At 39.7% G+C, this 24,699-nt stretch overlaps 1 protein-coding gene across 5 annotated transcripts in view; it reads right to left on the minus strand.

The window, feature by feature from the left end:
* PLXNB2 (plexin B2) overlaps positions 1 to 24,699 on the minus strand; it is a 259,621-nt gene that overhangs the window by 108,953 nt on the left and 125,969 nt on the right. For all 5 annotated transcript variants that reach the window (XM_039383554.1, XM_027742588.2, XM_039383552.1 and 2 more), the window contains one exon: positions 9,723 to 9,791. In XM_039383554.1, coding sequence (XP_039239488.1) covers positions 9,723 to 9,724 — 2 coding nt within the window. In that variant the 5' untranslated portion in view covers positions 9,725 to 9,791. The remainder of the gene's footprint in view (positions 1 to 9,722; positions 9,792 to 24,699) is intronic.

The following is a 24,699-nucleotide window of genomic DNA, read 5'->3' on the forward strand; positions in this document are numbered from 1 at the left end:
TGCTTTGTTCTGGTATTGGCATGCAAGAGGTGATGAGAAGACACTCCTGGAGCTGCTCCAGCAGGAACTATTCATTTTTCAGCTCCTGGTCAGCTTAGATTTCAGCTCTTGCTTAGGTGTGAGTTTTGGTTGCAGCCATACTTACGGCACCCATGGAAGTGGCAGAAACCAGCAGTCAGGGGAGATGGGAGAACCAATCTACCTTGGACCAGCGTGGACTGGTATTCATGAAAGCGACTGTATAAACATGTCCTGACACAATTTAAGTAAAAACCTTCAGCAGGTTTCCTGCAACTGGAGAAAGAAGCACTGCCTGTCACCTTGCCAAAGACGACAACTTGCTGGGAGATGTTATCGCTGCTCATTCTTCTTTTATGAGAATAAACACCTGCTTTTGTATAAGAGTACTATTTTCGGGGTACCACATTTACTTACAATAAGGTTAGCACATTCAATTTTGCTCAAGTTGTGTAAAATAGATGTATTTGGAACATTTTCCTTTATTTAGCTTTTTTTTCTGTTTCCATTCCCTCTCTACATCATTTACATGTTCTTTTCCTTCTGGTCCTATATATACTTCAAAGACATATTATCAAAGAACAAGTTCTCCCAGCATAGCTTGTCCTCCAGCTGTAAAAGCTTTGCTCACATATATCTCCCTTAGGAAAGATAACTTCTTTTCATAATGCTCCTTTAGGCAAAATTTGTAATCATGCAAACAGGTAGAACGTTCCCACGTGGCGCAGCTCAAAAAGGAAGCATACGCTTCCTGCAAAGCAAACCCAGGGTAGCACCACAATTATTTACACCCCAGATAAAATCAATATCCTGCAGATTGGACAGCTATAAACAAATGCTATCCAATTTATCTTTCAAGGCAAACAACTGAATAATTCAAAAATAGATGGATGGCCTGATTTGAGTTCACTTAAATGTATGAAAAACCTGGAAGTGCAATGAATCAGCTCTATTGACCACATGTACCTTCCCTTCCTAGAACCATCCCAGCCTTTGAACAGCATCTCCTTGGCTTTGTGACCAGGAAGAGCTCTCTACAGTCATTCAGTTCCTGGATACTTCTGATGATGCACTGGCAACCAATGTCACTGCAGAGCAAAGACCAAACTCTTCCGGTGTTTTCTGCACAAAATGATACAGTTCATGTTTGCTAAAGATGCTGACTGTGAGAAGTGCAGGAGGACTTGAGGAATCTGCTCCACCACTCCTGATGCCAGATGTACTGTATGTTTCTGCTTGTTAGAATGGAAATGGTACTGTGACCCTTTTTCCTCTCTGAATACCCTGAAGAGTCAAATGGCCAGTAGTGTGTGGTGAAGAGTTTTGGATGTAAACTGAAGCAGAGAATGCTAAGGTCAAAACTGTGATTCAGCAACCTCAAGATAAAAACAACAACAACAACAACAAAAACCAAAAAAACAAACAAAAAACCACAACAAAAAAAGAAAAACAAACAAAACCACACAAAAAAACCCCACCCAAACCCCAACCAACCAAACAACAACAACAAAACAGCAAAAAAACCCCAACCCAAACCTCAAGCTCTAAAAAACATGCTTCTTGAAAACTATGGCAGGTCCATTCAGTCACCTGGAAATTTCCAGACACATTTTAAAGAAAACACTATCTATGTATAAACAAGAGTTGCAATGTTTCACAAACTTGTAAGTTCCCAGCAAATGTAACTTGATATGATTCAGTTAACTAGTTACAAATTAAAGTAGTGCAATATTAAGGAAAATCAGCAAGGATAAACAAGACTGTATTTTACATATCTCTGGAAGCCTTCTGTTTACAAGGTCATTGGCTTAGTTACTGACAGTGAGAAATTTATTATCTAAATCTAGAAATTTTTATGTCTTGACATTACTTCATGACATTGTGCTTGATCAAATTGAGTGTTGCAGTAACAGTACACAAGAAAATCGTCTAACTGTCCAGAGGAATGGCTATTTTTAAATACAATGCCTTTTGCACTACATTAATTGAATCAAATATGATTGAGGTTTGCCTTTAATTTAGCCCTAAAAATTATTAAGCAGAGAAGTATTTAATTGTTACTTTAATCCTTGTTAAATTCTTTAATTAAATATAACATCAATTGAGCTAAAGATTATTATGAAGATTTTTCTCAACTAGTACATTTAAATGCGTTATAGCAGGGAGAAAAACAAAACAAGAACACAAGCTGGGCTTAGTAAATAGATTCATATAGATTCACATAAATTAAAAATTTACCATTAAAAGTAACACCCTGAATGCATGGGGCATTTTTTCATGTTTGCTAGCACAAAAGTAACAGCAAAGGTTAAGAGCAGTGGAGGTGGTGTATTTCATACAAAAGAGTGCATTAATCAAATAGTTTCCATTTAGCAAAGTGACAGATCAGTTCACCTAAGACCACCGCTTAAACAACATCATTACTATCACAAAGCAAGAGGATGCATAGCAAGCACAGAGCAGAAGTCCTTTGCTATGAAGAGACCCATAACACACGTGCAGCCAGGTTACCCCTGCACCAAACCCAAGGGGATCAGCAGCACCAAGGCCTCATATGGAGAGAACCCCTCAAAGCCCTGCTCCCTGGGTTTTGGAGGCTTGGAGTGTGTCTCAAAAATTAGTTAGACTTGAAATGAATGAGGTCTCCTAAAACTGTTTGTTTATTAGTAATTGCACAGTTGCTACAGGCATAGCATTCAGAGGCTTCCCCTGTACTGAGAACCAAACAGCAGCAAGATCATCAGCAAGAAAAGCAGCAGAACAGTGCCCTTATCTGTGCATGTTCACACTGGTATTGTTCATACTGGTATTGTTCACTTGCCTAAAATTACGAAGTGGGGTGAGAAAGCTGATTTCACTGACTCCAACAACCGCAGTTCAATGAAAGGGCTCATTTTGATCAGGAATCAAAGGTTTATGAAGACAAAGCAAATGTAGCATTTGGGAATTACACTAAAAATGATATTCAAACTGCAAAATCAATGCTAGAGTCAATGCTGCTGACAACTGATTTGCAACAGTTCCCTCTAAGTCTGTAATGCATTTCCTTTTCTAAGCAGGGGCAATTCTCAATGTTTGTTGCCAGACACAATAAGAAACTTGGTGCCAATATTCTCACTTCTTTGAGAGTATAGAGTAATACCCCAAATGGACAACCCAATCTGCTTATTCTGTAAAATACTGTGGGCTGACATGTTGATATTAGGGTGTTACAGGTGTTATCTCCCACTGTGGATTAGGAGAAGGAAGAAAGCTATTATGATGTGGGTGATAACCAAGCAGCTGTATTCATCAACCTTTACAGGATGACAGTTTAGGCTAGTACCTTCAACAGAAATTTTTTTACGAAACTCCTCTTTGCATCCCCACAAAATTGAGATAACGCCAAAACTTCAAATTTGGCTTTAGTATGACAAAGAATTGATGTGAAGCCCTACTTTACTGCACCCAGGTTTCCTACTCAGTTTCGCTAGACTTGGGTAAACTGCTTTTTGCTTTCTCTTGATCTCCCCAGAATGCAGCAGCTCTTGCCAAAAATAACTATGTTTTAATTTTCCTGCACTGTTTTAATGCTGTAGCATCGCATATCCTTTTAATTCCTGCCGACACATTTTAACATTTCAAACACATGATTATTTATAAGCAAAAAGCCACCAGGGCTTTGGTGAGGTAAAGTGGTTTAGTAGGGACTGAAACTGGGGAGAGGAGGGAGAGGGAAGGGTGAGTCATAATTTTTTGTTTTTAATCCTTCACTCCTCTTCTGTTGGGCTTTGTTATTAGCAGTAGCGCTTATTCACTTTGAGCAGGGCCAAGACAGCAAACAAGTCCTCTGAATTTGAAAGCCAAACAATTCCAACTCCTAATTCAGCCATGCACGCCTGCTCCAGGCTGTTCAATCCCTTGAGACCACTTTTTGTAGCCTAGCCTTTTCTCTCCTTTAAGTGCCAACTCATAGATGGCCGTTGGCTAGGGTTTTGTCCGTTCCCACCTGCTCCTGCGAGAGGGAGAACAGGCCAGGATGGAGTGACGCCATCCTTAAGTTTTGTGCTGCATTCAGGGCTGAGTATTGCCACACTGAACAGAGCAAACAGGTTACAAAAACTGTTTGCACAGACAAAGCAAGGCACTTGACAACCACCACCGCTCCAACTAAAACACCATTTGGAAACAAGTTGCACCGCATACTGAAGGGGAGACAGCACTTGTTCAAAATCCCCTCTCCTTTTCAGTCATTGCTCAATAGAGCAGCAAAAAATTTGTCCTCCAGCCCAATTATACCACTCTGCTGATGCTGTAACAAAAGGAGAAAGAGTCATGACAGAAATAACAAGGTAACCTGCATCTCTAATGGAAGCAACAGCAGGAGGTAGAAAAATTAATTTCTATCACACACCATTTTCCTTTCCACTTCAAGCACTCTCTTCCCGTCTAAACACTCCTTCTATACACACCTTCCTGCAAGAAAAACTCTCTGAAGACTGGATCCTCCCAAACTTATCTATACTTCCTACCTTTTGCAGCTCCCCTGAGAATCAACCCTTTGCCTTAAGCCAGGAGAGCTGGGCAGTGCAGGGGTCTGAGTCCAGCCTGGGAATTAACAGCATATAGGTTCCAGCTCTAGGCTTTTCAGATCTGCTTAAGTTTGGAAAAAGCCTTTTAAGTGTGGATCCCTCATATTCAGCTGCCACAAATACTCATGTTTCTATACCAAAATACTTGCACTTGGTTTCAAAAGTGTAAATACTCTTGAGTTCTAAGTATAGTTTTGGACAGCTAAGAATATGAAGAACCTTTGAGAATTAGACTACTTATTTCAGTAAATTAACTAGGTAGTAACTGTGAAAATGCTGATGTTAGACAGTATTTCAGCTTCCTAGGCTATAAATGGATATAATTTTTACTTACCTGACAGGTGTGTCATGAGAATTAGCTAATATTGACACTTTGATCTTTAAAATGCTTTGCCAAGTATTAATTAAGGAAGGATCATTTTGTATTTAAAATAGCTAGTATTTTGAAGTTAAATTTGTCTCCATCCCTCTCCCAAAATGGTAAAGAATCTACCATTTGTTTTTCTACATATTGCCCAGGAGATAATTTCAGAGAAACCTGAGAAAGACAGACTGACACATGGATCTGTGTTTCAAGAAAGATTAATGAATACCTCTAAATAAAAATCTGAGTTTTGTTGCAAGAATCTTCTCTCCTGGGGGTCTTGTAACCAAACCCGTAGCCTTGGTCAAGTGTTACTGAATTAGGGAGAAAGGACATCCATACCCTCCAATAGACCACATTTTTATAACTAAGCTACAAGTATTTTTTACAAGGCAGGTCTAAAAGTGAAGTATGAGAGGTATATAACATGCTGCAGGTATTCAAGCACTGCAGCTACTGATAAAACGTGGCCTCATTTCTCCACAGAGGGAAAGGTGCCAACATATGGGCAAAACTCTATTATAGCTCTTCTGCAGCTAGTGATATGAAATACATATAAAGCTGTGCAATGTTTTTGTTAGATTGCCACCCATGTAGGCTTCTGCCAGAGGAAGATGGAGAGCCAAGGTTTGTCTGTGGAGCCAGTTCTCTTGCAATCACTCTGCACTTGATAATAAGGGCAGGACAAGGGCAAGACTTTCACCATGGGTACTCTCATGGTGAAGATATAGCAGCAAAGGCATGACATTTGGCCTTTATATGACCCAGTGAATATAAACTTAAATTAGAGGGAAATAAAAGATTGTATTTGATAGCATATAAGTAAACAGCAACATAAATAAGGCTCCAAACAAGCTGCTCTGCACACCCTGCAGAGATCATTATGCAGGGCTTTCCTGTGGTTGCTACTGCTGCTGGTTACAGCCTGACCTGATGTCACAGGCTACTCAAGCTGGTAGTGCAGAGATGTCATCTCTTCTGGAGCTGCAGTATTCTCCTTAATGTTAGCCAGGCAACACAGGGAAGACAGAACCGAAGGGAAAGAAAAAAGACGGGACACAGATACTGGAAGAGATGCCAGGAAGCACATATAGGAAAACAGATGCAAACCATGTGTACTGCCTTTGAATGCCTTTTAGGGTCTCAGAGTAGAAGCAGAAATTCTACGGGGACATTTTGCAATGTCACATTCTTGCCCGCTGCCCAAGGCATGCAAAAGATACTGAACAAATGCTACCGAATGTTTTGGTGACTTAAGTCCTGTGGATCTAAAGATGTGTCTTACAGGTGATTCTGAGGACTAAAGACTGATTGATCGTTGTATCTAGAATTAAAGTTCCTTATATGAATCCTTCACAATAGTCTCTATCATGGGAGATTTTTTCCCCTGTTCCCCTGTCTCTTTTCATGCACAGCATAGACATAACTTAATGAACTACTAACTTCTCAATATTTATTTTTCTTCTCAATATTGAGTGTGGCTCTATGCCTTATTTACCATGTTGTCCAAACACTGCTGAGAATTATTTATAGCATTCACAATAGAGGAGCCAAATTCTTATAAACAGCAATTATTTTTACAATAGCTGACTAGATCCTGAAACTAAGGTGGATATTTTTGAGATGGGCACTGTTTTATAGAAAATATTTTATAATCCTAGAAATATAAAAAGCATCTCCTTAGACCTTCCAGAAGGAATCTGCCTACCAGGCAGCAAAGCTTAGTGACAGCACATGACATGACATGGTCCTCACCCTTCACAAGGGTGTCTGAACCAGGCTATTTACAGTGCCAGTGCATGCATTTTACATAAGAAATACTGTTGAGAACAGTGAACAAAACACTCAGCGCTACATTAAGAACTTGTTCCTGGGATCGCAGATTACAAGACGTGCAGCGAGAACCTAATTTTGGTATCTAATCAGGGCTGAGTGTTCTTCCCCTCATCCTGTGCACTTTCCTGCCTGTGCTCTACTTGATGGTGTCTGCTCCTGATTCCTTAAGGTACACACTCCCTTCCTACTCCTTGCAGTCACTGCCTCAAGATTATTTTGATTTATCATCACTATAATCAAACACAATTGGCTGTTCATCATCCCCCTCCAGTCCATTTTACATGTTTCCTAGCCTTTCCTTATTTTTTAAGTGGGAAAACCCCCTCACTTTCTCCATTTCCTTTCTCCTCTTCATCAGGTTAAAGAAACACAGCAAACCAACATTTCACTGGATTCCTCCAGGATCCCAGCTTTGTCTTTCTTTTTTTTGAAAGGTCAGTCCAGAAGTTCATTGGGTTAGAATGAGGAAGAGCAAGTTTATTCCACTTTCTGACTTTATGGGTAGCTAAAGCCAAAATTCTAACAGCTGTCCTAACAAATCATTATAATGTATTCAAACTCAAGTTTCAAAATTAATTTTCAATTTTTACTTAAAAATTTTTAATAAATAATTCTGGATGTGCTACATCAAAATGGATGATTGTCAGAGGAGGTGCTGGATTTCACAGTTTCAGGGCTCTACCTCCAGTTTGTGAGCGGCTGCAGATAAAGCCACTGCTCCTCTCGGTTCCCATCAGGTGCTCTGTTTCCTCTCTTTGGCTCTGCTGACTTTGTATATGAGAATATCTCCATAGCCACTTTTGTGATATAAAACTAAAAGTAGACAGGGAAAAGTATTTTTTCCTGTCCACATAAACTTGTTAATTTTGTATTACTGCAAAAATTCCAGCCAACATGAGGCCAATTAATTTTTGAAAATTATTGAAGTTATAGAAGGGTAAATCTCTAATTTTAATGTCAGACAGCTGCAAGAGCTAGATCAAGAAGGTTTACATTCTGGAGCTCAATCTACACATGCACAAAGTTAAAATCTCAGAAAAATAACGTATACTGGAGATCACATTTATTTTTACATCAAGGACAAAGTGCTAGGATCCATCTTTGCAGCATGATGTGTTTATTCCTCTGCCAGTTTCAAGATCAGCTGATAATCACGTTGTCAATATTATACTACTCAGCTTCCTAAAAGGTAGCTTTGTTTCATGTCTTTTATTTGTTTTAACATACATACAAGAAATGACATTTTAACTGGGCAGATATTTTTTTAGAGTTCAACCCATCCTCAAATGGTGCTCTCCTGCTAAACAGGCACGTAAAAACTACAAACAAGCAACTCCCAATATTCTGCTTGTTTCACAAAAATGGGAACTGAAGATAACCTTTCCCAAGTTTCCCTAGTTTCCCAGGAGAAAAGTTGAAGATCAAGTTGGTGAGAAAAATGTGAAAGGAACTGACAAAAAATTTTTGTTCACTGGTGTGAACAAGGTCATTTGAGATGTACTTTTAGGACCCTGAAACAACCAGAGTGACTGGTCCCAGTAAATTACTTCAAACTCTGTATTATTTTGTTCAATACACATCAGAAGGTTTTAAGGACTTGATTTTATAACTTATAAGCCTACATACATTTCAAACTAGGCCAGATACCAGTAATGTAAAGAATCAACGTACAGCCTAGTCTGGAAATCTTTAACTTAGGTACAGCGTTGTCAAATCTTAGGATCGTCATTTCAAGCAACCCTATATCAGTAGACAACTCTGCATAAACCAGACAAAACTTTGCAATACAGTATGCAGTTCCTGCAGTATCTCACTGTTTCAGTACTATTGGTCAGCCACTAATTACTGAAGACAAGTTTATAAGAGTTGAAAGGCTAAAATTAAAACTACCCCAGCTTTAGATATTTAAGACAGAATTGATGTCCTATTTTGACATCTAAGTCATTAATTCTATACTTTATTTGGCATTTGGAAAGGCTTAGTTGACTGCTTCCAAACTCCTCAGTCAGGCTCTAGGAAAAGGAAGGTGAGATCGTGGGAAAAATGTAATATGAAAAAACACTGGAATGTGGCAGCTAGAAATTCATGACTATCACTGCCCTGCACACCAGAGCCACTCAAAGCCTCCTGGGATATGTTTGCAGAGATATGGCTTTGCTTCATGCACAAATGTGTACGTACATATACATGTGCAGGAACACAGTTAGTGAGTTCACCTTATTATGAAATACAGCTAGGGAAAGGAATTAGTTTGAGAAAAATAATGGGGTATTCACCAGCAAAGTAACAGTTTCAAAAGGTTCTAGAAAATGAACCAAAGCTCTTATTGTTAGAGAACTATTGACTCCAGGTTTGAAAAAGTGACCTCAAGTGAGCAATGATGCACTTAGCCTGGAACTTGCAGCTGCTGTATTTCACTGTAAATTGAATTGCCAATCCACAGTGCAATCTTTTTCTACTGTAATCTCACATCTTTGGAGCAAGTATACTGAAAAATACTATATACTGGCTGCATTATTCCAAGTTAGACTAAATTCCTCTGGAAATGGAAAATATGTCCCCCTTACTGAATTTAAGAATCCCTGTGGGTATTTATATAGGAGTAATGGGGTTTTTTCCTTTTTAAGGGCACTTAGTGACAACTTCATGTTGCCATTTTTCCTGTGAACAGTTCATAAGCATGCAAGTGACTAATATCATTTGGCCCCATTAAAAGCATTTAGGTACGTATAAGCCTACAGCCCCATACTGAAAACTATGTAATAGATATTCTATACTTCACACACATATGCACAGTGATCACATTCTGCATTCTTGCCATACTAAAAGTGGTCTTTTTGTAAATTATGCTGCCAATTTAGCATGACTTATAATATCACCAATATCAATGGTTTACAAACATAAATAATAGGCACATGCTGTGAAATACTTACATTCACTTTTCCACTAACTGTTCTTCACTACAATCAAGTTATTTTCCAGGACAGTGTTTAATCTTCTTTCTAAATAAAAGAAGGCAACAATTACAAATATATTCATATGCATTAAGCTATGCTCAATTACATCAAATTTATGAGCTTTAACATATAGATTTAAGATCATCTATAGTGTCCTATAAACTTGTAATTTGTTTATATACAGTCAGTTTTATTGAATTTTAAACACAACTTTAGCACACCGTAACTTTCAATCCTGAAGCTAAATGGAGCAATATTCTGCATTTCAATAGCTGCTTGGATAATAAATCAGATGGACAGTTGCTCACAGATGTACAACTAATTACTGAAGAACTGAGAAGTCAACTGATATATTACCAGAAAGAATATTACCAGAAAGAATGCCTGGCATTACAGATGGATTATTGTATGATTTGGTACTCCTCTAGCTAGAGCTTGAACATACTCTTATCAATGGAGTACTCTGCACCTCCCACAATCTAACATTTAAGAATGGAAGAGAAACAGTGTCTGTCCCTCTAGGGAAGAATAAAATACCATTCTTTAACATCATTGTATATGCAAAAAAGTGATAAAAAAGGTTCATGTAGATTGTCCAACATGAATGGGAAGATGACAACTGTCCTCAAAAAAAATATCCCAGGCAATAGACACAGGGAGTGCTGAATGGCTCAACCTGTTCCTTACACAGTTATTTCCCAGCTGCTTTTCAGCAAAGCATCCAATGCACAATTAAATAGTTTGCAGCAAAAGCCAACACACACACTAAAGGATCACTGCATGGCAGTTCCCAGGGGAGAGAGACCCAAACACCTGGCAAAATCCACCACCTGTTCTCCAAAGCCATCTCATATCAGCTGAATGTGACTTTGAAACTTGCACAACATTGGCTTCTCCTGGAAGTAAGAAGTAAGCATCAGCAGCATTATTTTCCCTTCACATTCCTTGAGGCTGCACAGTACTAAACCAAGTTTATTTTGATAATGTTCCATGGGATTTCATTTCCTGTGATCGTACCCTATATCTCCATGGGAAGATGTTCCTTAAGACTACATATATTTATCTCTTCCCAGGGAAAGTCTGTTTGAGAGAACCTGAGCACTCACCAGGTAGCGGATGTACATGGATAATCAGCATTGTGAAATGAGGGATATGGGAGAAGAGCTGGGTGAGATATTTAGACCACAGTTCCATGATACAGCATAATTGAAGAGTGCAGGCTTGGACTGGAACTGAGGAAGGTCATAGGAGAGAAGTGTAAGTAAAGCAGCCAACCCAAGAGACAAACAGACAAAAAAATTGGACTTTAGGACCAAGGGAAAGGGCAGATTTCTTTTGATATCTTACTGACAACAGGAAAAACAGATCTGGTGTAAATTAAGCATGTAAAGGAAAAGAAAATTCAGAAGTAAAAGGAAGTGGCAAAGGGATGTGAACCATTATAATAGTGTCAACAACAACCAAGAAGAAAGGAGGTGGAAGTAGTCAGCAAGGAAACAATGGATCACGATGAGAAGTTCACTTTTTATATCCATGTTGCCTCTTTCCTTAGTAGCATTTTTGCAAGCATTGCTGAACACTGATTTAGGCACGTCTTGCACAGTTTGTTCACCTCCCAACTTTGCAGATGCAAGAACTGAAGTACATGGAAGTTAGTATTTGGCTGAGCCTGGAAAATGTATTGAATGCTGTCAGCCCTGACTGTTGTATTCAGCCAGCTATGCCCCCAATAATAAAGGTGCGTCCTTTGCTAAAAATATCAGAAATTTATTTATTGGAAAAAGAGGCTCAGTGATAACCCAGGAACTGGTACAGAGTCAGTGGACTCCTTATGTGCCAGTTCTCACCTGAGTACACTGGGCAGTTTAGTCTGTAGTTGGTAATCAGCTGTTCCAGAAAATGATGCCACCAAACTGTATTCAATTTTCTGTGTTATAAAATAGGAAGCCTTTTTCATAAGAGATTTGGGATGTAAGCCAGGAATCTCTCTCATTATCTCCCTATGTATTCAGATTGAATCATCAGATTTTCCAGGTTTCTCCACTCAAATGGCACACTGCTTTGGATGAGTTTACATGGACACAGGTGGTACCATCTGCCACAAGGCTTCTTATTTTTTTTTTTTTTTCCTTCTCCCTCCTGCACAACTTTTTCAGTATCTTACACTGGAACACCATGAGGAATTGGTCTTCCATGGTATGGGTTTGGCCAGCCAGCCAGTCAAAATGGACTGCCTGAACTGAAGGAACTTCAGTACACGTTGCTGTCACAAGTCCTCTGATAGCTGGAGGCAGTTGCAGACTGACCTGAAACTAAAAGTACTTGGATGACATAGGGGAGCTGTTCTATAAAGCTGACAGAAACCATGAGCACAAATAGAGCAAGTGGGTACGGGGGTGCTCACACAAGCTACCTTCAGTCTAACAAGGCTAATCTTCCTGTTTCTTCTCTCTTCATTGGCTTGACAGAGAGAGTCCTGCCATGGATTGCCTCCTGAATTAGGAATCAATCTTCCCTGAGCTGCTTTTCAGAAGGGACTCCATCTCCCTTCCATAACCCACAGAGAACAGCAGGGCATTACTGACAATAGACTACTCTTAGTTCTTACCCTGTCGCAATGTGAACACACTTAACTGCTCCCACCTTCCACATGACACAATTTCTGACTTTCAGATCAAAACACACCTTTAGGAGGAAAGGATGAAGACCACCTTGTATGCAGTTAAGACCATCACGAGAGGTCAATAACCCAGTAGAAACAGGACAACTATGAACAACTTCCCCACCCTGCAAGTGCCCTCTCTCTCATCAGGCAGCTGCACTTCTGTTCTCAGGGTCAAGGTCTCAGATACCACAATTTCAAAAAGATTATAAACTCAGGCTGATTGGTTGTGTCCAAGAGCAAAATTTTGCAAGTGGATAATGTGCCACCCTGCCACTGTGACTGCCAGGGAAATAGTGGCTTCTAAAAGCAGCAAACTACAAAGTGCGGCACTGGTTCTGTGGCACCTAAAACTGATGCTGTTGTAAGTACAAGTAGGAGCACACTGAGTGCTTTTTTTTTAATGTTTGTTTCTAGAGCTAAAAACAGATCATGAACCATATTTCTTTGAGGGAGTCTTTTATTTGTTTGTCAGAAAGGTCAGGCACTGGGTCAGGGATAGAAAGTTGTACTATCCGGTTCCCAGACACAGACCTTATTCCCCTGAGCCTTCAGCTACATGTAACATATGGAGCAGACACTTTTCATATAGACTTTTATATGCCCAAGGAACTTTCATCTGGCTGTTGAGCTAACAAGCACAGTGCCCTTGATAGAATGGAGCACATAAGATAAAACTACATACTGTTTTTGAGCTTAATTTTGAGAATGGATCTTTATATTTCAGTGCTGGGAAGGTCATTTTACATCATGCAGACCATGACCATATGGAAACAGGATATAGAATTTACTATTAAAAACTTTAGGGTGATACCAAATACTAGCCTAATACATTAAACACTGCAGTGTATTTACATCTCTAATTAACTCAGTGTCACGCTATTACACGCCAATATACCACCAATGCAGTATCTTCCCTCACCTGTGACTCTCTAGCTTAAGTGGCTCTTGGTCATCTCCATTCTGCCCTCTCCACCTCCTTGTCCACAGACACTAGAGTCCACTTCTAGCACATGAACTCCAGAGCTTTTTTACTGACTTCCTTTCTCCTCTGCTTGGCTTACTGCTATTCTCTTGGCTGGTTTTAGGCAGCACTTTTTTAGAATGTGAGGACACCACCTTTTTTTTTCTGAAGCCTCCTCCCTTATTCTGAGAGCAAATGGGGCCAAGGCCAGCCACCATGACACACTGCCTCCATGCAAGGGACCTATTTGTGCAACCTAGTGGTCTCTCACCAGTGCAAGATGCTCACCATGTCACAAGCATCACTTAGTGCAGGTGACAGGAGACAGTCCAGCACTACACAGCAGAACAAAGTTTACTCATAGTTTTCCAGGAATTCAACACAATACTGGCATAGTCGAATTTTTAAATTACCCAGAATTCAAAATTAACCAGAGCTCACATGTTTAGTTTTTCCTTCACTTTCCTGCTCCTTCAAAGTCCTAAAACAATATTACTGTTTCTCTCTGTTCTCAATTCTAAGATAATCCTCTTTTACTTTGAACCTTTGGCCTCTGTAGGCCAGGGAAGAGAAGTCATAGAATTATAAAGTAAAATGAAGAAGACTGCCATCTATGTTTGATCTTAAAAACCTTAAAAACCAGTATAAACACAGATCAGTTCGACTAGTTTGCATTCACCAGTAGCTTTCAAAGTACTGAAGTTGCTCAATCATTTCAAAATACCAGTAAGTATTTCACTGACAAGAATTAATAGGAATCTTGTGTTATTCTGGTGTTGTGCAGACTTACAGGTAGCTGTATGCTCGCTGTAAGATATTCTACAGCTTCTGCTTTGGCTTAAAACAGCCCCAGCAACACCAACCACTCCCCCTTCACAAAACACAGCTGTTAACTACTAACTGAAGAACACAAAAATTCACCAAAATTGTCCTACAACCATTACTGTTCAATCAAGGTAAATGGTGCAACATTCAAGGACACACTGCTTTAGAGCCTCACACCTCAAAAAAGAAAATCAGTATCTGCTACATTACATTCCTCCTTTCATCTTCATGTCATTGAAGGCTTTCCACAGGCAGTTTTATTTCTGACAGCACTGATTTTCGATCGATCTGTTCTGGCCTGGATTTGAAATAGGATACTACATGAAATTGGATCCTGGGAGCCTCAAACATGCCCAGGCTTGCACAGGAGGTTAAACAAAAAGAAAAAAGAAGGGTTTTTTTTAAACACAGGGTGCTAGTAAAACTGATTTTAAGGTGTCCCTCCATTTCCCCTGACTGAAAGTAATATATTACCTCTATAAAGTTTTTTATACCAAGTTCTTGAAATTCTTTATTTATACAGTGCCACTGCTGCACATCTCAGCTTAGAAATACGCATCTTAATAGTCAACCAAAGCAATACAAACCACCAAAGTAATTAAGACTGTTTTAAAATTGGCTCCACTGCCTTTCCCCATACATCTGCCAAGCTAGGACCCAGTCCTGCAGTCTCTTCATGTCAGTGGGAGTACTTGCACAAGAATTTGAAGGTTTACTCCCTGAATTATGGAATGCAGCCTGCTTTATTGGAAAAAGGAGCAGGCATGACAGTGGGAGTGTGAAAAAGGAGAGGAAAAAAAATGTTAACTGTAAGAAGGTAAAAAGGAATAAAGATCATTAAATGGGGAATGCAGCATGAATGAGAGAGAATAAGTGACATAAGGAGATAGCAGCAAAAGATGGTGTAGAAAACAAGGAGAAAGGCATAAAAGGATTGAGAGCTTATCCTGAGCGCTGTAGGGCTTTAAATGCATTTGCATGACATTGAACAAAGTGCAGGAGGAAGTGAAAAGATGAGACCTTTATTTTTGATTGTATTTAAAAAGTAAAAATCACCCAAAGTTCACTTCCCACTCCTTTGTCACCCTGCACTGGGATGTCCAGTCCTCTGAAGCAAGGTATGAGAGTTTGTGAGAACTACTAGCATGGTGAGCCAGGCAAGCCTCACCCAGGCCCAAGTGGAAAGATCAGTGAAGTTTTGTGTGTGTCCTTTGATTGTGACTCATTTTTCCCAGGATGGCCCATTGCGCTGCAAATTTTATTCTTTTGTTTGTTTCTAAAAGTGCAAAAATGAACCACTACAAAGCCTGGTTTGAAGCTTGAGTGAAATTTCTTCTTCCCCACTGAGAAATGTATAAAAATCAGAAACCTCTCATTAGTAAAACAGTGGCCTGATTGTGCCTCTCGCTCGCCAGATCAGAAAGCATCACATCAATCCAGTGTTATAATACAGGAATCTCTCATTTGCCCATCAAATCCAATGAACAAGACAACTCTCTGCCTTATTATAAGCAATATAAGAACACTTCTCTCCTTCAAATCAGGCAGAAGGGCTCTTCTCATCTTCAGTGCCTCTCAGAGAATCAGCCTGATTCCCTCCACACTCTCCCTTGCTTTCTCTGTAACCTGTCTTCCCAATTTGGAATTCTTCAGAGCTGGGAAATCGACCCCCTGCCTTGACTCCCATCATCTGCACCTTTTTGTGTTAGCAAGCCAGGCCAGCTGGCTGCCTGCACACCCAAGAAGCCCATACACTCTAATACTGTGCACTTAAAAAACCCCCCAAAAAAACACTACCAACAAAAAAACCCCACAAAACCAACCCTCAAAAAGTGCAACAATATAGCAGGGTTAAGCCTGTCAGTTTAAAACTTGCTCCCTCCCTGTGAGCTTAACCTACCTGCTACTGCTGAGCACAGACAATTCCCTGGATGTAGCTGCTTTTCTGGCAGGTGAACCCCTGTTCTGCAAAGAATTCAAAGGTATTTCTAGGCTGGGGAAGGGTATAGGCTATTGTTTCTACTTCACTAGGAAAGACACATATGTTGAGGCTTTCTTAAAAAAGAAACCATTCCAAATGGCAATAGGAGCTGGCTTTGGGCTGATATTGCCCTATCTTGCAGAGCAAGTCACAGCGGGTTCTGTAATCACAGGCTCTGTAAACACTGATTCCCCCTCAGCCCCCTCCACGGGACCATAACTTGCCCCACACTCCTGAGCAAAGGATGTCCGTCTGCAGGCATTGACAGGGAATGGCTGGGCAAAAAACCAGATGACCCGATGGTCCAGCCAACTTCAGTTCTTCCCTGAGCAGCAACCTGCCTTTTTATTTTGGTTGGTTGTTTTTTTTTCTTTTTTCTTTTTTCTTTTTTTTTTTTTTTTAATAAAACTGCTTTCTTTCATGCTTACATGGGCCATGAGCTACGGGAAAAAGTGCTTTGTTGTTCAGTTCAAGCACTTTTTTTTCCGCCAGCAGAGGAAACCACATTTGGATCCACACGAAGGGAAAGGCAATATTTATAAAGGAAGTTCCCACACTTCCTCTTCAAACAAATCACTTCTGGCTGGTTTTGCAATTACAGCTCTACCGTTAAGAGGGGGTGGGGGAATAAAAAGGCATCAGGCACATTACTTCCTTTTAAAGTCACTTGCCTCTGAAAAGCCAGCTTCCAGAGAGGAAGGAGTTAAGCACTCAGGACAAACTGTCAAGTTTTCAGTAACTAATTTACTCTTCCTGTAGGCCTGGAGGAAATCCATAGCCACCACAAATATTCCTTGCTCACTTCAATACTACTCGTTGTGGAATGGATTTTAATGGCCAAGCAAAGTGATCCAAACCACAGCTGTAATTAATGCCACTGAAACTGGCTCCACGTAAGGCTGGGAAGCACCCCATGCCCTATCTTGGGGCAGTTGCTGTGGTACAGGCTGGCAGGGCAGTGGTGACATCAGGATGCCTCGGCCTCACACTTGTCCTTGTCTTCATCCTCAACATGGCACGTTGTGTTGCTACTGACAGGATGGACCCCACTTGCTGGGAGGGCAGCAGGGATTATAAGGAACAGAGATGTGCAGCAGGAGACGGACAGAGAAACAGGAGCTCGCTGCAGCCAGGGCTGGCAGCTGCCTGTGCTGCCAGCAAACTGAGCACACCAATGCAGGACCTCTGCGGGAGGATGCTGCACCCATCTGGAAGCATTTGCTCTCACCCAGTTTCCATCCCATGCTCTGCTCCTTAGGGTTATAAAGCTCTGCCACCACAAGCCCACTTGTTCGTAGTGCTACAGTGTTAAAAGCCTCTCTCATCCATGGGAGAACTGTATTTGGCAAACAATATTTCTGTCCACACAAACAGTGGTAAAGTCTGCAACACTAGCATAGGAAGTAGAGATTTTTCTGAAAAATCACAGTAAATCAGCTTCCTATCTGAACTGACACACCTTAATTTCTTCTGCAGTGACTCAAACAACTAGTCTGCCTGAAAGGTTGGTAGTGCCCTGGTATTGAAATCTCTATTAGATCCACACCCAGCAAAGGAAGAATAAAGTTTCCCGAAACTCTTATCCAAAGCGTGGGAGGATGGAAAATAAGATCAGCATACCTTGCTGAAAATAGTTCTTGAGATAAAAGATGTGATTGCTTTGGCACTAACGTCTTCCTCCTCCTTCACTCCCCTGCTCAGCCACATTAAGGTGTGAATGCCTTAGGAAACTCTCTGTCCCTACTCCACACTTTTTTTTCATGTTTTATCTTAGATTTGAATGCAATTGAATTTGGACTTGATTAGCCTTTCATCAAAAAAAAAATTCCACACCTTCAAGTTACTAATTTCATTTGATAACAGCTGCAGAAAACTAGCTCCATATTTCTGAAGTTAAATTGCTGCCAAAGTCTGTTTTCCAGTGCCAGCTGCTCAGAATAAGGTTAAGAATTTACCAAAACAATTATATTTAAATTATTAATTAAAACTACTTGGAATATTATGATTAAAATCAATTAGTTTATGCAAAGGTATCTATAAACCTGAAACACTGAAAAAGATACTTTAGCTGATGAATAATTAATACAGTTTTTCATTTGTTTCACCTCGTGTGCTAAGTAGCACAAAAGTGGATTAATGCAAGTGGGTTGCAGAGGTAAAAAAGAGCATTGCATGTTTATAGTCACTAAACTCTTTAAGTGGAAAGCCTGCAGGACAAAAAAATACTCCTGCAATATCAGGTTCAGAACAAACTAAAATACAGTTTTGACTGTCTGGATGAAAAAACAGAGAAAAGAAAAGAAAAGCTGGCTCTTCAGCTTGTTTGCTGTAGGTAAGCAGCAAGATCTGTCATCAGCTGTGTGAAGTTAGGTGCTTTTTTGAAACCTATGTCTGTAGACCTGCTAGTAAGATTCAGTAAGAAAGCGGCTGGCCTGACTGCCCTCCTGTTTCTGGAAGCAAAACACCATGGCTTAGCCAATTACCTCTATGTTTTTACCATGAAGGCATAAGATTTTATGTCCACACACAAACTGTTTCCTCTCAGGCATCAAATGAAGCATTTTTCTAGTCTGACATGCTCCAAGTCTCTTGGCAAAGCACAACTCTTCTTTAAAAAACAGTGGGTTTTGGTAAACAGTGTGCAGATTTCCTGGGGATTACCAGAACTACATACCTCTTGTCAAAATGTACTCCAGTGACATGAGATGATGTCAACGGAAGAACAGCATAAATCATTAATTGCTGCAAAACTAAAAAGTTAGCATGTGCTATTTAATAACATTCCTTAACTCAATTATTTGGGATGGAGTGGGTGGGAATCAGCAAGCAATCGCTGTCATGACACTGGTCTGACACTACTCTGCTTTCATCCTACTTAATGATTTCTCTCCAGTGAAACCTTTACACCACTTCAAGGAAAAAGCTGCATTTGTACATATTTGTTTTTATTTTCAAAATTACTCAGAGTATCTCTCCAAAGAAATGTCAGAGATTAAAAAAGTATCTGTGGTGGGAGAACATTCCCTGCCTTTTAAATGTTGAATTATAGCAGAGGACTAAGAAATTACCTAGGTGTTTGATCAAAGAGCTTCCCATGTTATCAGCTCCTTGGTGTGAGGCAACAATGGGGATGTTTTCACATTGTGTAAACACTAACTTTGCAACACATTTCTCCTCCAAATAAGAGGTTCACCTGCCTCTCTCAAAACAAAACATACCTTTTTCTTCCTCATTACATTAGGCTTGTTGCCCTTTTTTTGCGCTTTTCCCCATAGCCTTCTCTATATCCCATCAGCAGAAAATGAGAGTGCAGCCAGTAACATCAGACTTGAACTTTCCACCTCCTGACATTACCGGACTCAAAAAACTAGACAAAACAAGCTGTCCCATTTCTAGATATTGTCTGTGCACTGATTTCAGAATATCTAAAACTTTTCTGGTCACGAATGAGAAATTATGTGGCTTCCTCCATGATAAACGATACAACTTCCTCCAAACAAAGCTCACCCAACTGTGTCACACAAAGCCTGCCTTGCCTTGCCTGGGACTGTCTCATACATGGAAAAAATACCATAAGACTCATTTTCATCTAAGTCTTGGGGCACAGAAAGTGAAAGATTTTCCATTCTGGGAAAGACCTTGCAGCACCTCTCCTTGCTGAGTCAAAACTTTTGCACTCTTCCCAATTTTATGCCTGCAATCAATATGCACTGCCACCAACCTGTTAGCACATACTTTTCATTCTTTCAAACAGATAGAAATTTGGGGATGAATTACACTTTATTTCACAGTCAGCCCAATCCCAGGCACAGTATTATCACCACAGACAAAAGAGATCTGTTTCACATACCTTTTAAGTTTTTTTCTACCTTTGCACTGGTAAAGTACTCAATGGGCAAGACTGAGTCTTAAATATTCTCCATACAAGGCAGACTTTTTAAAAAGCAGCACTAGCTCACTGTATTTCAAGGGATAAACGATTTTTTGGCTGAGAAATTCCCTCTATTCTGCTGTGTCGGGGCCCCTGTGTCTGCAGAGCTGCATGGAGGATGCGTGAACTGAAAGTGATGACAGAAGGGCAATGCAGTGGTCTTACTGGCATGAAACCTATTACTTTAGTACCCTATGCCAAAAAACCTCTCGACATATTATGGTCTGGAATATGCCTGTGTTATGCCTATGGCCATAAACTGGACAGTTTTGATTTCTGGGTGTAGGCAGTAGCCAAGTAACTAGAAACAAGTAATTTTGCCTCCACTTACAGTGTTATAGTACAATGAGATCCTAGGTGGGTGTGACGGCTTTCCCCCTCTGTACAGAAGTTGCAGTTTTTCCTCAATAGTTTTCTGTAGAAATAGCATGCTAAGACACCACTCACAGTACAGCCTTGTGCTGTAGGGCACACAGCACTTCACGGCAAAGCCCTTTCTAATTGGCACGACTATCTGCCCATCTCACTTCTGAACTCCCAGAATAAAAGAAAGTATTAATCCACATCTTCAAGAATTCAATAGTCATTTAAGCAGAAGGTCAGGTACCTAATGGGCTGTCAAGTTCAGACTGTCTAGCCCTCTGTCTTCCTGGCTCCCCAAGTTCCCAGGCCTTGACTGACAGTCCTCTGCAGCTGGGTACTTTGTTTTCCTGCCAAAGCACTATGAAGGCTAGAGCACAGGCGACTGCTTTGCAAATTTAAGTTGGGATGACATATTCTGGCTTCACTGAAGGAGAGAGGGGAAAAAAGCAGCCATGAAATGGTACATAGCAAGTCCTGAGAAATATACTAAGGATACTTTAATAGAACATAAATACACTTTCAGATGTCTGCATCATGCTTTTTGATCGAACCTTACTATGACAGCTATAGTTTTAGGATACCTCATAGCAAGGATTACTGTGTGGAAACACTATGTGGCACAGAATAGTATTGAATATTTTATATATATATATATATATATATATAATATACTAATAAGTTTAGTAGTACTAAAGGTAGAGTACATGACTGCACACATTTCCCAAGTCTTTTTCAGTGTCACAGGTTATGGAGTGAGTTTGAAGACTACAGCCTGGAATGCAGACACATTGCTGCAGCTCCCAGAAATTTCCAGGAGGTGCACAGAGGAGGGAGCCCCTTCCAGATTTGTTGGAACACAGTCTATTGCATATACTTCTTTTGAGCAGCCTCATAAAACCAAAACATTTTTTTCAAAGCAGATCACAGGTCACGTAAGCCTCCCAAGGGATATATTGGTTACAGATGTTTTCATGTAATAAAATATTCCACTCAACTGCAGTATTTCTAACTGATAATGCTAAAAGTAAATTACCCATGTCTAATGGTTATGTCCCCAATGTACTCCTTACCATGGTAAACACTGGCTCATTTGTTACCATTTAGTCAACATAATTTTTTTTAGATAGATCTCTCTCTCTCTCTCTATATATATATATATGAGCATACCACAAAGATAATATATTTCAAGTTTGCAAGAATACTTGAACTTTTCAATAATATATACTTAAAATTCATTTTTTGCATATTTCTGGAATAAATTATACCTCTAAGTTTCAGCATTATCATATCAATTTGCATTTAAATTTTATCTCATTCTTTAAACATGACTGATTTTAATAATTTTCCAAGTTTTAACTCTTGAACTTGGAATTATTAAAAAAAAAAAAGTCACTCGATTGTCTGAATGGTAGGAGGCTAATAATGAAACATTCAATTTGATGTCCTCCTGGCAGAGTTGTTAGGAAAGGAAAGGTCATTCTGATGGTATCTCTAAAATGATCGTGTAGTTCAAAATAAAGAAAAAAACTTTAAAAAAAGGAAAGGGGAAAAGGAGATTATTGTCTCCTTTCAAAATATGCTTACAATATAGCACTAACAAGGACGGCTATGAAAAAGGAAGAAAAAAATTTTTGAAAAGGAAACTTAAGTAATCTTTGACCATAACAAAGAGCCTCCCTCAAACGAGGGAAGCTGGTGCTATTGTAGGGGACTACATCTCTATGAAAACTAACACTTCAGCATTTTTATTTAGAAGATTAGCTCATTAGGCTTGAGATATTCATTCCTCATTACTCTCCATATTGGACCATCAGGATACTTCTGCTTGGATTTCAAATACTGGCATTAAGGACAATGAAACAAAGTGGCTCCTGATGTGGTATAACTGTTTCTGTTGCCACTTCACGGACAAACTCAACACGGTCTAATTACGTTTTTGTAAGACTGGAAACAGCTGGGACAGTGTTCTCTGTGGCAGGAGACATAAGCTACTCTAGCACTACTGATGTTATATCGAAAGTCTATTTTTAAGAAAATATGAAAGTTAGTAAAACTTGGAAGTAGGCTCTGTTTAGACTAGATTAAAGATAAAGCATTCTTCTTCATACTCTACAACGTCACGATCCAGGTATTCACTGTTTTAATGCTAAAGTTCAATGTTTGGTAAAACATTTTATCCTTTCTGTCGTAACTGTAATCTCCAACCTTGATAAGCAATTTTTGCAGTTATCCAGTTCAAATCTATGCTTGTGCTTGGTAAAGACAACATCACTTTGCATTGCTGCAGTGTGAGAAGTGTGCTTTAACCACCTGCTCTGGGGAGGGAAATACAGGAATATTTCCTTCTATTGCCCCGTCTCAACTGAAAGGATAATTTAATCTGCAGCAAATCATTTGAGGAAAAATGTAATTCAGACTGATGGAGATGCTCTCTAAACAAAACAAGGCTGAACCTGACCTGAATACAGTGTTTGGAAGAGGTGGACTTCACTTTGGCTTCAAGCAACATGCCAGGAAAGCTTTACCCAGCAAACATTTTTACCATAGTTCTACTAGTCTGCCTATTATTCTACTTCTCATCATCATATTTGATTAGCTGTGTATTTATTCTAAGGCTGATGCAGTAATTACGATTGCCACCATGTACAGGAGGCAATAATAGTTCTCTGATGGCTCTGGCATTTGGGAGGGAAGTTATGCAGCACATGAAATGTGAAGCAACAGCCCTGCTCTCATGGTTCAAGATAACATCCAGCATAAGAACAAAGCACTGCTTTGTGACAAGTCATTTGCTTTCTGAAAAATGTACAATCCAGTTTTTCTAAGCAGACACTCTCACACAGAAAACACAAGCCCAGTCTCCTGATATTTGAATTTTTTAACTGATTTAGCAGTTTTTAGGGTGGTATGATTAAGCAGCAGTAAGGACAGTGGTTGCTGTGCAGCAGTGACTTGAAAATACATGACAAGTCTTGCAAACTCAAATGTTCCTTTCCTCTTCCCTTAAACAGAATCTAGCATGGTAATCTGGCATAATGGGAAAAAGACTAGCTTTCTGGAATCGAAATCATCTGGATTCAGAAGAGGACGTGATCTGCCAGCACTGCCCAAGGGAGTTGTGTTCCTGCCGAGCAGCACGAGGCTGCCCATCAAGCACTGGCTACCACAGTATGTTCCACGGTTTTCCCTTTTCCCTCGTTATTTTTGCTGGATGCCACAAAAACCCCCCTCATCTAGCTGACATTATTCCCTGGGCAGCAAATCCCTATTTATTTTAGCCCATGCCTAATGTGAGTAGCAGCAAAGAGCACAAATAGAACAACCTTGAAGCTCATCTATGGGAGTGGGTGTAAGGAAAGCAAAACTCTTGAGAGATTCTGTAACTCCTGACTCACATATGAACATACAGATTGCAGGTTGAAAAATTATTGTTTTGAATTCATTTTTTGGCATGTTTTGTGATATCTTTATCTTGCCCTGGTTGCTTAAGGATAGCGTCCAGAAGGCACAGCTAACTAAGATGTCCAATACTGTCATTTGTCTGTGGCTCATCTGCCTCCCTCCCCTGTGCCTTTTATCTATGAAGTCGATATTATATCCAAAATCCCACACTGGCTTCCTTGAATGTTTTAGTTTTCAAATAAATGCCTAACTAACTCACTCTTTATTAAAAACCATTGCATGCCACTAAATGCTCCAATTAAAAATGGAATGTCTATTAATTTAAGCCCAAAGGTTCTGCAAAGGCAACTTTCATGAATACTAAAAATAGAAATGCATTCATAATTTTTTCTTCACTTTAATTAGGGGATTTTTTGGCTTAAATTTAAATATCCCTCTGCAGTATCTTCAACTGCATTGCAGTAGTAGAACCCCACACAGAACACAAGAACCGCAAGATGAAAGATGACTTGCCTTTTTCATTCTTCCTCTCAAAGAGGAATATAAAACAGAGTCATGCATCTCACAAAATAGAAATGTTGCAATTAAATAGGAGAGACTTCAGAAAATGGGACTCCCAGAACCAAATAATTTGGTTGATTTGTGTATAGATAGATCTTGGTCCTTCTCTAATCTATAATCTTAAGTGATGTGGAAGAAAACAGTACTATGGCAGTCAAGGTGAAGGTGATATAACTAATGGTATAGCAGCCAGACTAAGGGCTGGTCAGTTCAAAATGAGCTGAAAAATATGCTCCATGTAGCTCTTTGAATGATGTTACTTAT

Source organism: Pipra filicauda, unplaced genomic scaffold (genome assembly GCF_003945595.2).
Source record: "Pipra filicauda isolate LSUMZ 115617 unplaced genomic scaffold, ASM394559v2 scaffold113_size4260070_pilon, whole genome shotgun sequence".
NCBI classification, from domain to species: Eukaryota; Metazoa; Chordata; class Aves; order Passeriformes; family Pipridae; genus Pipra; species Pipra filicauda.